This window comes from Anoplolepis gracilipes, chromosome 7 (assembly GCF_047496725.1).
Source record: "Anoplolepis gracilipes chromosome 7, ASM4749672v1, whole genome shotgun sequence".
In the NCBI taxonomy this organism is placed as follows: domain Eukaryota; kingdom Metazoa; phylum Arthropoda; class Insecta; order Hymenoptera; family Formicidae; genus Anoplolepis; species Anoplolepis gracilipes.
The window spans coordinates 5,366,874-5,380,005 of NC_132976.1; the positions used below are offsets into that span (position 1 = coordinate 5,366,874).

The 13,132-nt window shown below is 39.3% G+C and overlaps 1 protein-coding gene across 4 annotated transcripts in view; it reads right to left on the reverse strand.

The window, feature by feature from the left end:
• Window positions 1-1,260: 1,260 nt before the first annotated feature.
• The window catches only part of Sema1a (semaphorin 1a), a 233,930-nt gene continuing 222,058 nt past the window's right edge, over window positions 1,261-13,132 (reverse strand). For 3 of the 4 annotated variants that reach the window (XM_072896526.1, XM_072896528.1, XM_072896527.1), the window contains exons 7-10: window positions 12,611-12,959; window positions 11,840-12,453; window positions 11,549-11,759; window positions 1,261-11,477 (exon numbers count right to left, since the gene is read on the reverse strand). In XM_072896526.1, the coding sequence (XP_072752627.1) occupies window positions 11,174-11,477; window positions 11,549-11,759; window positions 11,840-12,453; window positions 12,611-12,959 (1,478 nt within the window). In that variant the 3' untranslated portion in view covers window positions 1,261-11,173. The remainder of the gene's footprint in view (window positions 11,478-11,548; window positions 11,760-11,839; window positions 12,454-12,610; window positions 12,960-13,132) is intronic. The other variant, XM_072896529.1, reaches the window with a different exon arrangement.

Genomic DNA, 13,132 nt, shown 5'->3' on the forward strand with positions numbered 1-13,132 from the left:
ATTTTATAATGCTTCCTAAGTGTTCGCTATATATACATACATCAAGAAATATTCTTGTGATCAGTGATGGTGAGCGTACTTAAAGTAATAAAACTAGTTGCGTGCTCTTTTCTGATTTGATTTCAACAAAATTCACGATAAATGTATACAGAGAGGAGTAAAAAATATTCAAATAAAAAGTAAATAGAAATTATCGAAGATACGTATCAAGAGTATTTCTGCAATGAAAATAATTCGGCATTTTTATATGAAACAGTAATTTTTCTCAAGTATTAGATATATTTTGGAAAACACAATTTTAATGAAAGACGAAATTAATTAGCATATAGGGTTATCAACGTAATGTACGATAAGTCCAGTCATATTTAAATATAAAAAGATATTTCGAGCATAAACTTGATATTTAAGTACGACTCCCACATCACTGCTTGTAATATATAAACTATGCTAGGAATATACCTTGCAGCGATCTAGCTCGTACTACGAGTACGTAAAGTTAAGGCCAATTATCCAAGTCCTGTGTGCTCATATCATTCGCTCAGATATTCTCTCATCTTGAACGACCACTGCCATAAAGAAAACAACAAGGCACAGCGATAGCTGAGCCAGTAAGTTTCATAAAAGCTACCTATTATATCCAATGTGTCTAGTCATATACGATGACAGAGTGAACAGCGTATAGAAAGCTCATTTGAATGACGTTCATATCCTTAAGCGTTCCAAATCGATTTCATTTTTACAGTATTTTGTAAATATTTGTACTTTTTTATCTATACAATACATCGTACTTATAAATTTTTGGAATAGTATGTGCTATGATATATTAAATAAAGATGAGAAAAACACTTATATATAATGTGCGTATTATAAAATTATCCTGACCTATAGTTTAGAACCTTATCCCATATTAAATGCTATAAAAGGCGAATATATTTACAAGATTTCTTTGCTTTAATATATTTCTAAACTTTTAAATATCTAAATTTAATATATAGTAACTATTATTTTGTATAATAATTATAATATTATTTTATAATTTATTGAAAAAAATTGATAATTTTACTCTTGTTCTAAAACAATTACATTTTACAATCATTATACTAGATAAAAATATTGAAAGATAAGAAATCTAACAGTTAAAAAATCGATTTTTGTACTTAGCTTTTTCACGTATCTATAATAAAACGTTCTCTGATGAGAAAAAAGATGTATAATATCGTGGAAAGAGGATTTTTACGATTGCTAGAGAAGGAGGTGGTATATTACCTAATCAAATTTATTTTTACTTAATATTTCATGGTACAGTCTATACCTATTATGATATATAAAATAACGTAGTGTCGTCGAATGCAAACAGATTCAACGAAAGCAGAAACGTTGACTGAGTAGCGCCTAGAAAAGTAAAGTGATTGAATGTCAGAAATGAAGCACACATAAATCGATACAAACGCAGTAACGTGAGAGGTATGTTTCTTTTTAATCATGTGTTTGTATATTTATATATAAAGTCTAAAAAAAGGATGAGAATTACTTAATCCTTTAGTACTTAATTCATTAATATAGCAGCAGCCTCGCTCTCTATAATAGTACTAAATATAATAATGGTATAATGCGGTAATTATCGTTAATATAGATTATTAACATTATAAATAATATAATCGTCGGAATCGCGTATAATAAACAATGATACAAGGTATATATATTTTTGTCGTTTTAATTTTTTAAATTGTTATATAGTAATAATCACAATAGCGTATTCTGAAAAATAGATTAGGGTCCCGTGGGCAGAGGGCGGAGTGCCTCGTTTCCGGACAATTTCTCTTTTTTTTTTGCACTTCCGCATTTCTCTCTATCTATCTCTCTCTCTCTCTCTCTCTCTCTCTCTCTCTCTCTCTCTCTCTCTCTCTCTCTCTCTTTCTCTCTCGGTATCCGGTCACATTTTAAAGTTCTCCACAGAGGCCCGGAACCCTAAATTGGACGAGAACCTAAAGAACGATCATAGGTCTCGACCAGGTCGTACGAGCGGTCCATCTCGTCTATGTCGTTCTAATTATGCGCGTTTTAAGGACTCGAAACAACCACGAAGAATCACGCTAGGAATCCAACAGCGTTCGACTGTATGGACAACGTGACGACCGTCGTCCTTTCGTTTTTTTTTTTTTTTTTTTTTTTGCACATGTGACGAGGATACAAAATGTTGTAAGAATATCGCATCCGCTAGTTTAATAAATTGTCGTGTCCTTCATCGAAACGATGAGAAAACTCGACAAAACTTGTTGGTTTGTGCTCGACATCGCTTACAATAAATGATCCATCGTTGTATCAATTACAATGTTTTCTCGCGACATTGATTTTCGACGCGACTCTCGCTCGAGACCCAGGTACAACAGGTATCGTCGTCGCTCGCATGTTCGCATCTAAAGATGCATCTCGAATGTAGGTGAGACTAGTTGCTCGTTTTTTTTTTTTTTTTTTTTTTACGCTTCCCTCCCTTTTCCCTCCCACTTGACTTTTGCACATTTCCGTTCTGTCTTCCTTTTTTTTAAACCGCGTCTCTGCCACTCTGCCTAGGGAACCCACTATAACAGGGCACTATGAACAGCAGTCTGCTGGCTAAGTGACTTTCCGAATCTACAATCGTTCCTCCGCATTCTCTCTCTCTCTCTCTCTCTCTCTTTCTTTCTCTCACTCTCTTTCTTTCTTTCTCTTTCACTCAATCAAGTTCCCTTTCTCGCCCTCTCGTACACTTTCGCCTAATTTTCCTTCACAAGTATTCACCCCATTCTCACCATTTTCGTTCTTTAATCTCGCTCTCTCGTTTTCTTCCTCTCTGGCAGTTTCGCGTTTTACTTCTCACCGACCTCATCCGCATCGTGTGCTTTTCTGTAAAAACCTACCGATTCGATATTAATAATTCCAGTCTACAAATTTCTATTTCGCGCAAGCATAAATGGTAACTTACACACGAAAAACATAGAAGAAAAATACCGCGTCGTAAAGTATAAAAATATAGTAAAGGGGCAGTGTAACGGTAACTGTATGATAAGGCTTAATGATCAAACGGAATGAAATAATGTCAAATGCAAAAGGAAAAAAATAATCGAGCTCGGACGTAATTATCTCTCCCCCCCCCCCTAAAAAAAAAATTAATCAATGTAACGAGCAAAGTCACGCGGAAAAAAAGCCTCGCTTTCGTTCATATTCTCGGCATATCTTGCGAAACGAACCGATTCAACACGTACACGCGCTCCCGAAATTCATCACCCCACGTGTATCCCGCGGAATCGCGGGATCGACGTACCATCCCCAGCCGTCACAGAAAAAATCGACAAAAGCTCCCCTTCGCCAGCATGCTTTTCCTATGTCAGCATTCACACTACGTGTCAGCCAATAGTAAACCACTACTGTACCTTTTTCGCGTTTATGATATATTTTATACTTTACTTTTTTTAATTATTTTTTTTGTTCGTTAATATTAGACGTGCCGTGTCTCTACCATCAGCCTACTGCCAAACTATCTATCTCCTCACTTCCGCCTTTCGTTTCTCTTCTCCTTCAAAACCCTTTCGCTCGCGTTTTCTCCCCTCGCCGGGTACCTCCGACATCTTTCTCTCTTTTCTCTCGCGGTTTATAAATAGTATTGTATTATTAATATATCATCCCTTCGTGTGTGTCGTTACAATATAATTATCGGCAATATTATACCTTCATTATTAATGCAATATCGCATTATTATTTAGTATCGCTCTTCCTTTTCGTTACCTTTTTTTTTCCTCTCTCCCTTTCTTAATCCATCGGGTAACTTCGTTCGCGCGCCGGCCTCGAGAAAAACGTTACCGTGAAACGCGCGAGCGTACGAACAAACGAATGAATGAATGAATGAATGAATGAATGAATGAATGAATGAATGAATGAATGAATCGTTACGCTGTTGTGTGCTACACAAAATGAGTGTCTGCGATCGATTAATGGTGGTTGCTCCGATCTTCCGTGTTCGAAAAATGTGATTTATAAGTACGGCGGAGACACACACACACATACCCGCATACACACACATATACACACACACACAACCGTGCCCGATTAATTAAGTCGAAGAATCTTCCCAAATTGCGACTCTGGTCTGCTATGCGCGGCTACACCACGAGATTAAGGAGTTATCGTTCCCATTCATCTGTCAATGCGTTGGAATATCTCATCGCAATCAGAGATAGAAAAAAAGTATCTCCCTTTCTCATACCGATGCAAGATTTTTTCTTTCGCGTCTAACAGATCTGTCGAACAATCATTTCACAATTTTTATCGACAAACCAATATAGAACTCGCAGCCTTAACTCATGCTACGCCATACGATCACGTTACACGATTTTATATTTTCGCTGAGACCGGTAGCGGATGCCGATTCTCATCGACACCGCTGCCGATCCGATCAATTGACGGTTCTGCGTACGTGTGCCTGTATCCGTATGTATATATGTCGCACACACAACCGCGTGCGTGCATGTGCGCAGAACGATAATTGCAAGTGACAAGATACATTAGAGAGTCTTAAACGCTAAAAATCGGTACCGTGGCCTTCCGATTTTACACGCCATTTTAATGTACAGCCTATGCCTTTTGTCGCCTTGTTCTCTGATGATTCGCGTGAGAAAATGCTGATCCTCGCCTGAAGTCGCTACGCGTTGAGTAGCATTAGACAATTTTACGTCTCGCAAATCATCGGTCTCGCGAACGACACGACGTGTGAGCGCGTCTATAACGAGTATTACAAGAGTATTAATAACATACGATCGAATAACGAGTAGCGTGCGGCGAACGCAATCGTGACGCTCACGAGATCCGAGACGTGACTTTCGGATGCGTGTGTCGATTCGCTGAATATTCGCCAAGTCGAGGAACGTGTATCATATCACCGCACTGCGCGTTTATTAAATGTACATGACACTGAAAATGTCACGGCAGTAAAGTACGACTTTGTCGAATTTCCGGCAAATAAACACCACCGGACGAACGCGTGATCGAGACAATCGATGATGTTTGACCTTAACGAAAGGGAACTTCGCGAGGAAATACGACGACGAATATCTCGATCCAAGTGAGCCGACACACACATGTTACACACGCACATTTCGTCTTCGCACATTCGCGGTGTTTTTTTTCTCCCTTGATGTGCGTCTAAAGAATTCTTCTCGTTCGCCGGCGCCGACGAAAATGACGATGACGACGAGACAACGACGGCGACGAGATATGGTGCCAATATAAATATAAACGCGTACCAGAGTCACATTTGGGCGCTTTTCCGCGAACGGTTACTTTAAGGATACACATGGCCGATTAAATATACAGACCGGCTTTTTAAAGTAGCGTATGCTGCCGAGCGGCCGCCTCCGTCCGGGACGCACACCTCGCGCGCGGATCTTCTAGTTAGTTACAGTAAAAAATAGCGTAAACGGCACTGTATTAGGAAGAAGCAAAATACATGTTACATTCTCGTTATTTTATCGTTGATAAATGCTATAGTGTTTTTTTTTTTCTTTAAAAATCTTCTGGTATCGCAATATTGTTATTACATCATTATGATTATTCTTAAGTATTAATTATCATATTGTTATCGTTATTATTATTATTAATATCATTATTATTAGTGCTCGCTCATTTTACAATGTCGTGTGTGGGGGGAGGGGGAGGGGGGGGGCCGGCGCGTCCAGTACATCTCCCGTCGAAAAAAACGTCGACACTCTTTCCTCACACTTGTCAAACTGTGTGAACGCACGCCGGGGGGGAGGGGGAGGGGGGCGAGAACGATGAATACAGTCATCCCCCATCGCCCATTTTTTTTTTTTTTTTCCATCGATTCTTCATCATCCTTCTTCACTTAATTACAAAGCGCGAAACGGGAATCCTATTTCTCCGCGGTCGGTCGATCGCGTTTTTAATGATTAACAGTCGCGAGATTCTGGCCGTCGTGGCAATGGAGTTTTCGATGAAACGCGAATTTCGAAAAATACAATGTCCTCTCTTTTTTTTCTCTCTCGACTCTTACATATACACATATCTATATATATATATATTATATATGTATATATATATACATACATAATCTTCGCTCTCTCTCTTTCTCTCTTATGGTATGCTACACTTTAAATGGAACGTCTGATCGGCGAAATCCTCCGACGGCTGGGAATTTAGGGGGGGGGGGGAGGGCGAGAGAAGGGAAGGAGAGAGGGAAAGGGAATGGGAAGATGACCACAAAGAGAGAAGACTCCCGTTTCGGATATTCAACGCTAGTAGTAAATTTGTTTAACATTAGGTACTAATTCTCTCCTCCTCTTATTAAGTGACTTACAATTCGTACAACTCGCCTATCATGTAAAACTATGACGTCTAAGATGTCCGAATTAACGCTAGATCTTGATAATAATCAGATCGGATAAATTAATAGTCGTAACTGTGTATGTATCAACTAGGCTAGACTTCGACGGAAAAATATATTTATAAAAAGTTATAATATCATTAATATATATATATACGTTTCAAGCGTTCTATATATATATATATATATATATATATATATATATATATATATATGTATTTATTTATATATATATATATTTATTCATTTATTTATATTTATTTATATATTTATATATTTATACGTATGTGTGTACCATTACTAATCTTCTACTTATCTCTAAGCCTCCACATTCTCGCGCGAATCGCGTCTCTCATACATATTTTATCCTTTATCCGATCCCCCTTTAACCAAGAAGATATCTTGTGTTTTTTAAATTGTAAGGTTCATTTCTCTTTCTCAATTTATAAGTAACTGGCTAAACTCGTTTCCGTTAAATATACGGACAAATAACTCGGATTCGAGGGATTGAAATGAAATAATGCATGAAACACATCATTACGTCCTCCGCGATATTCGTTAAACGTAAATCACGCGGAGTTTATAATCAAACAACGTTCTTTACAAGTTTCCGTTATAACAAACAAATTCATTTATACCAAGTCGAGAATCGCTTTAATCGTCTTCGTTTGATCGCGTCATTGTCTTGGATGGAATCCGTTCCTTATTGGCTTAAACAACATGAACGTTTTATGAACTCCTTGAACACGTTTTTACAAATCTTCGTTTTTTTTTTTTTTTTTTTTACTTATTTTCTTTTATTAAAGCATCAACGCTCGATAGCAATATCGTAAGCTTATTAGACTTCTGATTTTTTTTTTTAACACCGAGCTATCGCTACATCTTTTTTCATTATCTTTCTCTCCTTCTCTCTCGTCCATTCTTTCGCTCACGCACACATACACACATACACACATTCTTCCTCTCTTTCTCTCGTTCTCTCTTGAAAAATATTTCGTGGTGTACGAACGCTCTGTTTTTCATGCATTACTTGATTCCAACGTTTAGTAGAATTCTAAGATCTTAATATCGCGAGTGTCTCCCAACTAGTGTGTCGTCAACATGATTATTAAAACTCGCTAATAAGGTGAACATCCTTACACGTGTACTTCTCTCGTGTCAACTTCGCGTGTCGCGTATGCGTGCGCGTGTTCTTGTATAACCGTGTTCAAGTCTACATATATGTGCAAGGGGACCACCTTCCTATCGTTAATGAATACCGTTTTGTGCGCCTTCTCTAACGATTAACCATCACAATGTGTGACCAACGATGTTTAGTTTACAATTAATATCTTTGGTATCATGCCTGAGTCTTCCGTTTACAAAAAAATCACTAAACAATTATTAAAAACCCCTTATTCGGTACGTGTCGTATCAAACTTAGAAAAAAAATGTATCGTTCGCACGATGCGAAATAAGCCATTAGAAACGCTACTTAGCTCCCGAGGAATAATTAAACGTACCTGCGAGACGACAATGAGTGTCGGGTCGATTATATGGCAGCTTCGAACCACGTGGAAAACCACATGGGAATGTTTTGTGTGAGTCATGTTCTTGCTATCGTTACTTGTTTCAAGCACAAAGTATCGGTTTTATCCTATGATTACAGTGTGCCATATGGCAGTTTAGATATTCCAATGATTATGTACACGTATTGTTTCACAGTCATTACAACAATGAGACAAGTATGTTTACACATCGCCCTTTTTATTTTACGGATTTCGCGTTGAAAGAGTATTATCAATTATTAACAGCGTACAGTTAACAATTCGCTTGTCGCGTTGATAAAATTCCGTCAGCTTCTGGTGTAATAAAGAATAATTTGTGCTTGGAACGGGACACTTAAAAAAATTTAATAAAAATGTTTCTACGTATATCGTCAAAGAAAAAAAAAACGTTTTTCGTTTATACCGATTATATAAAATTTGTAAGAAAAGGATATATTGAGAGATTCGTCATTAGGGGATTTGTTCAGTCTTACGGTTTGAGGGATGATTTTCGACGAGCTCTTTCGAGATATTTTAACATCAAATCAACAAATTAAATGAGAGATTTTACGATTAGTAAAAAACAAAAACAAAAAAAAAAAAAAAAAAAAAAGAGAGAACAATAGAATTTACAGAAATTTTACAACCTGTAGTAGTCTGTATCCGTGTATACTTGTGTATCGTGTGCGTGTTAAAGAATTCAGGCTCGATTGTTCACAAAATTCCACGATCGATGAAAGACAATCTGCTGGAATGTAGAGATTTTTCGCGACACCGTGGAATTGCGGGAGACCGAGATGTCAGGAATCAATGAAAGCTTGATATACCGTGTATATATGCGTAAAGTAGATACGAGAAATTGTAAGAAAAAAACAAAGTATTTACAAAGCACAGCGACGAATTCTTGTGAACAAAAGACCGTGAGTTTTATCACTGCGTCTGTCTCGTCTCAGATCCGTCGAGAGAGCCCCTGAGTTAAAAACCCTCTCCACGTCTCTCCTATCCTTTGATGCTTGGAAAGCATCTCATATAGAATATATCACATACACGTTTATTTCTAAACACACCGAAATAAGAAGCACTTTAAGATAGATGTCTACTTACTTACACCATCGGGCCCAGGTTAGATGGACTGATTTTCATTTTCGTTTCTTTTTAACTCCTAATTGATGTATATGCTTTTATATATATGTATTATGTACATATAAGCGCTGTGCCTCTCACTTTTTCTCCCATTCTTTTTCTTTCTTTCTCTCTCTTTCACTCTCTCGCTCGCTCTCTATTACGTATATGTGCAGGCGTTGAGAACGCGCGTCTCCGAAGCGTACACAGAACTAGATGAACCGACATTCACGAACGAGAAACTAGAAATGAGTATCGTTTTCCACGCGCGCGCGACGACTATTTTAACGTATCTATTACAGACAGCAGCAACATAGTCTGTATTTGTTACTGCTACCATTGGATACATCAGTTAACGCACCCTTAATTCACGCAATATAGCAATCTCCACGATTTTATGATCAGATTTCTGGTTAATATAATAAGAAAATATCACGAAATCAAGAGAGAAAATATTAAAAAAAAAAAAATGAAGAAATTACAATTAGAAACGACGAATTTTTATTAACAATTTTAAAGATCATTTTATCATATCCGAGTAAAACTTTGAATCTAATAGTTTTCATATGATAATATATATATATAAACGACTGTATATACGATTTATATAAAATAATGTATTTAATATACTAAATATATTACAAATAAAATACACAGTAAAATTATAAAATAAAATAAGACAACTAAAAGAACAAGTATAAAGACAAGAGACGTTATTATGTACAATTAATTAAATGCATTGATCTTTATTTGGCCAATCGCGAAAGACATTTGGCCAACAACGTCGATAATCGTCATGATCGTCTTTAATTTCGAGGCACGCAGAAGTGTTACGTGGTCTATAATGGCACTATCAATCACTCGTATTAAATATTACAACGTTAGAAAAATTGCGTGTTTCGAGTTGCGGATAGTCTCCTTTTAATTGACTTTATGAAAAAAGCCTCATCGTAATACTATGTTGTGTAGCTTTACAATTACACATCGACTTTGATATTAACTGTCAATTAATAAAATAGTGGAGATTACGACATTTTGTTGCGAACCGTCGCGTAACGTTCGCACTATTTTGTCAATCGAGCCTAATCACCAAAGTTTATTCGAGTTTTTACACGTACGAGCATCGATAATCATAGAATTTCTTTCTTTTTTTCTTTATTCTACTTGCTCATTCTTTTGCGAATTAGTGCTAAAAATCTAAGATAATCGACAATCGACTATGCTAAAATGTTTGCGCTCGCCTTATTTATTCTTCAACGTGCATGGATAATCAAGTTATTGATCAAACATAACATCCACCGAAATATTTCCGGTTGTAATTTCTACGAGAATAAAATGTTATATTATGACGTTATGATGATTCATAAATGGGCAAAACTAAATTGCCTTATGCACGATTGCTCGACTCGACGTTTCTCAATGAGATTAAACGATCAATTCGTAAGATAATTTCCTTGATCTTTCGATTTTTTATTACGCAAACGAACGGTAACATGTAGACTCGATCAACGTGAAACTCCAACATTCTAACTTTTCGTTATTACCAAAGCAACATCAGTGTCAAAACGAAAATCACGAATAAAATAAAAAGATTTAAGATACAATAAAAAAAAACATATCGCGATATTCATTGAAGTATTGCGATATTTCTGACCAGGAGATTATATTCTCTTGATTATTTAATTTATACATTTCGGAATAACGCGCTAGGACTATAGAACGCTTTCTCTCTCTCATCCCCTCGCGTCATCGAGCAGAAAGCAGAGTATGACGACCACCGTGATGATGACGGCAATGACGATGATGACGACGACGACGACGATGGCGACGACGACGACGACGATGACGACGACGACTATGATCGATAGATGAAGCTGCAGGGTGGCGTTGGCGGCGGTGGTGGCTGTTGGCCGCTCATGGCAATCGGTACGAGGGTGGGCGAGGGTGACGAGGAGGGAGGGGACGGGGAACTCGATGATACGCTCGACGATGGCGAGGGCGATTCTAATGCCCTCGGACCGGCGAGCTCACGATTTGACTGTCCCCCGGACGTCACAGCGCGACTACTTCTGCTGCCTGTCGTCGCGTTGTGGCGATTGCGCGCTGGCCGTCCTAGGCTCCGGTGACGGCCACCCCCCTCCTCGCTCGTTTCTCAGAGATAAACCTTCTTGACGCTGCGCGTGGTCGCAAAGCCATCGTTGCGACGATACGCGTCGCCTTGATGGGAGCGCAGGGTGCCAAAATTGTCGCCGCGCGGTCCTCCGCGGAAACCGTAACCATCCGGAAATTGAAAGAGAGTCTCCGTGGGCGTTGGCGGTGGTTTCCTCATCGTACCCTTCGGGGATTGAAGCTTCGGCGGTTGCGGAACCAGCACTGGTTCCGCATAGGTCACTTCTTCCTGCGGTAACAGCTTTGGCTCAGGCGCCAACCTGCTGAATGTGGATAGACAAACATTACTAAGAGCGGCAAATTGAAAAATTATTCTTCCGCAGAGTCCGTTCCTTTAACATCGAAATGAATATCCTACCTATTCACGTTTTGTCGTTGCTCGAAATACTCGTACTCCGTATCTGGATAGGGTAGATTGTCGTCCTCGTCTTTCCTACATTTTCTACCACACAAATAACCGGCCACGAAACCAACAAACAACGCGGCCAATGCACCGGCCACTACGGCCATCACGAGAGTTTCTACAGAGTATTGTGGAGGAGGTGTGTCAGCTGCGGATACTTCTGGGCCTGCAAATAATAGAATAATAATTCAACTATGCAGAAAAGAAAAATAAATTCACACAAGTTGTAGTAGACCAAAGCCGTACCTGAATTGTCCTGTTCTTCGTCCTGCATGATATTGATAATTTCGCCACCCGGATTGTCTTTGTTCGGTATCGAGTCTTGCGGAAACTTGTTATTATTGGCGGATATAGCGCCGACGCTTCCGGCGTCCTTGTTGAGACTCTTGCCTGGCGGGCAGGACGCGTGTGTACCCGTCGCGACGCTTTGCAGGAACCTGTTGGAATCCGTCGACGCCGGGCCGACCAACGCCCTACATTTGCCCTCCACCTTATCCCAGGCGCAATATGGATCTTGCAGGGCGACGCACTCACTACAGGACAATATCCTGTCGCTGTAGCATCGATGAAGTCTTAATGCCTGCACTTGACTGTCAGCGATGACGACCAGTCGACCATCCTCAAGGCCATCGCCTGCCTGCGAAGCTCGGACCACCTTGATGCCGCGAACCGGTACCGTTTGTGGAAAAGCTTGTATCTCCTCGATCACGACTGGACTGACTTTCTGATGAGAATCGGCAGATTCGGCGTTCACCGCCTTGATCACCTTGCCGTTGTCTGTACCGATGAAGAGGACGTCATAGGTCTTGCCACCAGGAGTCTTCACTTGAGGATCCACAGCAATCTGGGTGAATCTATAGCTAAGATTGGATAGAAACATGTTATCAAAGTGATCTGTATCATCGATTGAATAAGCGAGGCGACCAATTTACGTGCTCTTATAATTCATTCGCCGCGTTTCGAAAACAAGAAAAAGAGTCAATAAAAAAAAAAAAAAAAAAACTAATTTTTACTTACTGAAAACTGGTGCGTATAACAATCGGTTGGCCGAAAAAGCTTGGCACCGATTCGTCCATCAGCGAGTGCGTGTTGATGAAGTTGAGCGTCAGATCCGGCAACGTACGGGAGTCGTTAGTACACTGGCCGGGTCGAGGATCCGGCACTTTCGTGTCCTGCACCGGCAGCCAGTTGGAGTTCATGGCGCTCTGCTCCTTGAAATTACCGGCGAAAGTGTCGGCGATATCCTGCAGCGAGAAGGCGCACACCGCCGAACCGCTTATACTGTTCACCGGTGTCGTAAAGGTGCCGTAGATGAGTTGAGCCGATGTTCCGCCGTACTGGCCCGATATTAGTTCGGTCGTTGACTCTGCAATCGAGATAGTGTCTTGAAATTACTTGGAGAAGAACATATTCTCATGGATAAGTGATCTAGTGCGGTTTAATCCTGTATCCACTGCGCGTAGATGCAGATGAGTTTCTAAGGACATTTTTATTGAAAACAAGCATCACATTGCTCCTTAAATAACTAAAAAATTCTAT